Source organism: Austrofundulus limnaeus, unplaced genomic scaffold (assembly GCF_001266775.1).
Source record: "Austrofundulus limnaeus strain Quisiro unplaced genomic scaffold, Austrofundulus_limnaeus-1.0 Scaffold1533, whole genome shotgun sequence".
Lineage (NCBI taxonomy): Eukaryota > Metazoa > Chordata > Actinopteri > Cyprinodontiformes > Rivulidae > Austrofundulus > Austrofundulus limnaeus.
Genome location: NW_013953935.1, coordinates 10,843 through 15,408, shown reverse-complemented (window position 1 = coordinate 15,408; position 4,566 = coordinate 10,843). Strand labels below are relative to the sequence as shown.

General features: G+C 36.8%; 1 protein-coding gene across 1 annotated transcript in view; it reads right to left on the bottom strand.

The window, feature by feature from the left end:
* Positions 1–2,460: 2,460 nt before the first annotated feature.
* Positions 2,461–4,566, bottom strand: part of LOC106535691 (chloride channel protein 2) — a gene marked incomplete at its 5' end in the record, with an annotated part of 7,635 nt that continues 5,529 nt past the window's right edge. The window contains 2 exons of the mRNA XM_014032761.1: positions 2,461–2,870; positions 3,584–3,670. Coding sequence (XP_013888215.1) covers positions 2,682–2,870; positions 3,584–3,670 — 276 coding nt within the window. The remainder of the gene's footprint in view (positions 2,871–3,583; positions 3,671–4,566) is intronic.

Sequence of the window (4,566 nt, the reverse complement as noted above, 5' to 3'; positions counted from 1 at the left end):
CAGGTCTCCAGTTCACCAGAGACACCTGGACAGGTCTTCAGTCTCCATCAGGGACACAAAAGAGACAATCAATCGTCCACACTCTGTCACACCTAGAGTCACACAGAAGAGCACCAGAAGGTTTCAAACTGAGAACTCTGGACTCAGGCAATCACAGAGTTCTAATCACTTATCAATAATAATCTGAGGAGTCCTTAACTTTAGGATGTAGTTAGGCAATTAAATATGCATATATTAAATATATGAATAGACTATTAAAACGATTGAGTAATGCTTATTAAAACAAAAGAAATTAAAATGAAATTATAAGCATTGATTAAAATATATTCTGTTATCAATAACTCATAAATTTTTAAACATGTCCAAACCAACAAATGCAACTATTAGAGAGCCCTGGGAAATTAAAGACAAAAAGCCAACATATTTTAAAGGGTTTGAGCATTTGAATTATACATGTTTGAAGGCAGCTGATGGTATAGTTCATCACGGGTAGCAATGTTACAGGTCATCAATGGCAGAATGACGGCTCAGTGGTTAGCACTGACCCCTCACATCAGGAAAGGGTTTGATCCCAGTTCAGACTTACAGGGTCTTTATTGTGTGGAGTTTGCTTGTTGTTCTTGTTTTTGCATTTTCTATGGGTACTCAAGTTTCATCCCACAGACAAAAAAAAAAAGGATTTTCCTGGTTAAAAAAAGGTTAATAAATCAATAAATGTGTTCAACAATTTTCTTCTAGCTACCGTTAACTATAATTTGGAGGTTTGTCACCACCATCAGACTGCACATCATGACTGTCAGACAAGAAGGCCTGACTGACAGCACGACGGCTCAGTGGTTAGCACCGACGCGTCACAGCAAGAAGGACCTGGGTTCGATCCCCGGTTCGGACCTGGGGCAAACTCTCTGTGCAGAGTTTGCATGTTCTCCTTGTGCTTGCCTGGGTTTTCTCTAAGTTTTCTCTTCCCCCACCTCCCAAAACATGTACAATAGGTTGCCTTCAGATCCAGGCCGCCCTTGAAAAAGAGATCTGAGATCTCAATGGGACTTGCCTGGTAAAATAATGGTAAATATTATCTAATATTTTTTATACCACAGAAACAGTGGTGACATGTTATAAACAGCAGCCATGTCCAAAACTATGAACAAGTTTAAGAGAAAATAACAAATCTACAGGAACTTTTGTGATTTTGATGCAAACAATAGAGTTGAAGGTTTAAAAATGGGTTGCTCTGGAATACAATTTACCTTGTAGTTGCCTGGTTTTAATGCTTAGGTGGTGGTGATGAGCAGGTGGAACACATTTTCATTAACCAAAAAATAATGGTAAATATTGTTCAAATCTCAGTGTTTGTACATAATATAATATTCTACTTTTGGTGGTCATTGTTTAATTAAATTGCTTTTTTAATCAAGCTAAAACGATTATCTCTTATCCACTTGTCCTTACAAGTAGTTTTGTAGCCAATAGAACTGCATATAATACAAAAAAATTAACAAACAAAATGGCCTTTCATATCTGCAAATGACCCTCTATTATAAACTTTTTTTGCGTGAAATTTGACCAATGTCTAATAGAAATGAACACTTTTTGTATTGGGACAAGTTTTGCCCAAGTTTCAAGGATCAATGACATTACAGTATTCTTCCTTGTCGTCACTGGGGAGTTTCATTAATAAACTGGAAGACTTGCTCAAAAGATACATTTTGCAGATTCAACGCTCAATTTAAACTCTTAAGTATATACAAGGAAAAACATCTCTTTCAACAAAAAAAAAAAAAAAAATCCAGCCTCAGCTTTGGATTTTTATTTTGGTTTGTTCTTTTGTGGGACCCCAAGGCTAAACGGAGAGCAGGGCACAAGCCTCCTGTGGAGTGTCGGGCTGGGTTTAGTGCAAGGCTCCTTGAGAAAGCACTAAGTGGGTCATGAAGACATACAGGTGGTGTTGGAGGAAGCAGAGGATCAGCTGAGGTAAGATGAAGAGGCTTGTGTAGCAGTAGACCAGTGGTTCCCAAACTTTTGATCTTCTGACCCACAAAATATCCATGGCAAAAACTTGTGACCCCAAATATTACTGGTACATGAACTTTGTGAATAACCCTAAAAACACAGGCTTTTTGACAGTCTAAACAGCTTGTACACAATTATAAATATTTATTTATACTTATTTTGTGTTTCTGTAATAGTTATAGGGAAAATATTACATCAGCAATTATTTTATTACCCTGTAAATTGATTTCTGGAGATTAACCAAGGTGCTTCACGACCCATAATTTGGTCCCAAGCCCAAAGTGCAGTGGTTCCCAAACTTTTCAGTTTTTGACCCACAAAATAACAGTAGCAGAGACCTGTGTTCCCGACTATTTTTGGATGACAAATATTTGTATCAGGTCAACTGGACATAGTAAATATTTTTATACTACATTTATCCTTTTTCAATACACTAACCTCACTCCTTTGTAACAACTAAGACTAAAATGTAATTAATTCAGAAAATCTTTTCAGGACCCCACCTTGATGTTTCGGGAACCCACTTTGAGTCCCGACCCAAACTTGAACTCCACAAATAAATACGAATCCTTTGCCCTTAGGAGTTATGCATGTTTGTGGCTTTGGAGCTTTAACACCTTAATGTGACCTCCACCAGCTCTTACCCCATGATCTGTATTCCCCACTGCCTCTCACTGAGACTTTTCATCGGACTCTGACAGGGTGTGATCACCAGGCAGTGACACACTCTTGTGACGGTCCCACAACTTGTGGAGCTCAGTGGCCTCAGTCTTGCTGCTGCTGCTGTTACGGAAACTGATTAGACGTGGACGCACCTTCATGTCTTTCAGTGTCACTGAGCCCTCAATGGCTTTACAGAGCTGAAAGAGCAAATAAAATAAATAGAAAACAAATTAAAACCAGCCAAAACACACTCAAATTAAAGCAATATTTAGATTTGCTCCATTGTTGCACTCAGGTTTGAGAATGCATTCACTTCCTGTGAGTCTTTCTAAAGAATGCTATAATTGTTCATGTTTATCTGTAAAATTATGAGTTACAATCAGAAATATCATGTAGACCAGTTATTGTACAGTCAACAGTTTATTGTTGGTGGAGCACTGACGTAGAAACTAAAGAATTAAACAGTCACAAATTTATTTAGAATATTTTCGTAAATATTTTATTTCATTTTTATGTAAATTTTTCAAATAGAAAACATTTATCATCTGAATAAACAGAACTCTAATGAATTACTGACAAAATGCAAACAATAAAATGGATTACATTTATTTAGTCGCAGCCCAATGCTACGTTTAATGAATGCTCTTTTACGTTTGTCACTCAGATTTAAGTAAATCAGATTCAGTGTGATTCTGTCTGGGAGCAACAATCATTGCATAGTTTTCAGTTTGTTTGTGAGGCATGCTGTTTGTATATAAATGACATTTAAAATATTCTTACAATAAATGTTCAGAGAACTTGGCAGCAGCTCAGTGAATAAATATGCAACATAATTATGTCGCATATTAAACATATTAAACATAAAATAAGGAAGCAAAATTACAACACTGAGACGATTAAAACTTCTTACTTCCTTGAGGGAAACCACTCCAATTAGGCGGCCGATGCTGGTGACGTAGGCATAATCAAGGCTCAGCTGGGAGAAAATAGTGTGAGTCTATGGAAAAGAAAAAGAGGGAATGAATTGTTAGAGCAAAACATGGACAGCACTGAAAAGAGCTTTTCTGTCTGGAAACTGAGCTCATTTAGAGAAAGGCACCACTGACTTATCCAAGACTTAGTTCTCAATAAATTCATCTAAATGTTTAATTAATTGGATAAAGCCACATTGGATCTTGCTGAACAAACACTAAAACTGTACTGTTTAACACCTAATGCTAAAAACTGCTGCTTAAAGAGGAAAAATTTTATTTGAATGTAAAGATAGAAAACGTGGGTGCTACAGAAATCTGTCTTTCTCAACACCATGTCCCCATGTTTAAATAAAACTCTTTATGAGAGCGATATAAGCATGTCATGGGCAGTGATGTTAATATTTTGCACAAGGACACTTCAGCACACCCCATAGGGATGGGGCTTACCAGTAGGTAATGGGTTCTGATACAAACATAATCAATGTATGAGGAAAAAGAAAAAGATGCAAAAGTGAAATGAAGTTTGGTGGTAATGGAAAGCTTGGGTGAGTAATGAAATGTGTTGAAAACAGCAGGAATATACAGAAAGAAGCTCAAATACTTAAAATGTAACACAAACGTCCCAAGTGTACCACAAGAATGGTCCCTGAGTATCAAATGCTGCCAAATGTAACATTGTCAACAGCGGAATAGCATTTTAGTCCTAAAAATTTAAATCTTTTTCTTTCAAACTTAAATTAAATCGCTAAATGTTTCCAGTTTTTCACTTTTCTGCTCATTTATAAATATTGGGACTATTGTCCCGAAATCACTAGTAAATGAATGGAAGTCAATCGAAGTCTCCATGAGGATAGAAGAACAAACGTGTGTGTGTGTGTGTGTGTGTGTGTGTGTGTGTGTGTGTGTGTGTGTGTGTGTG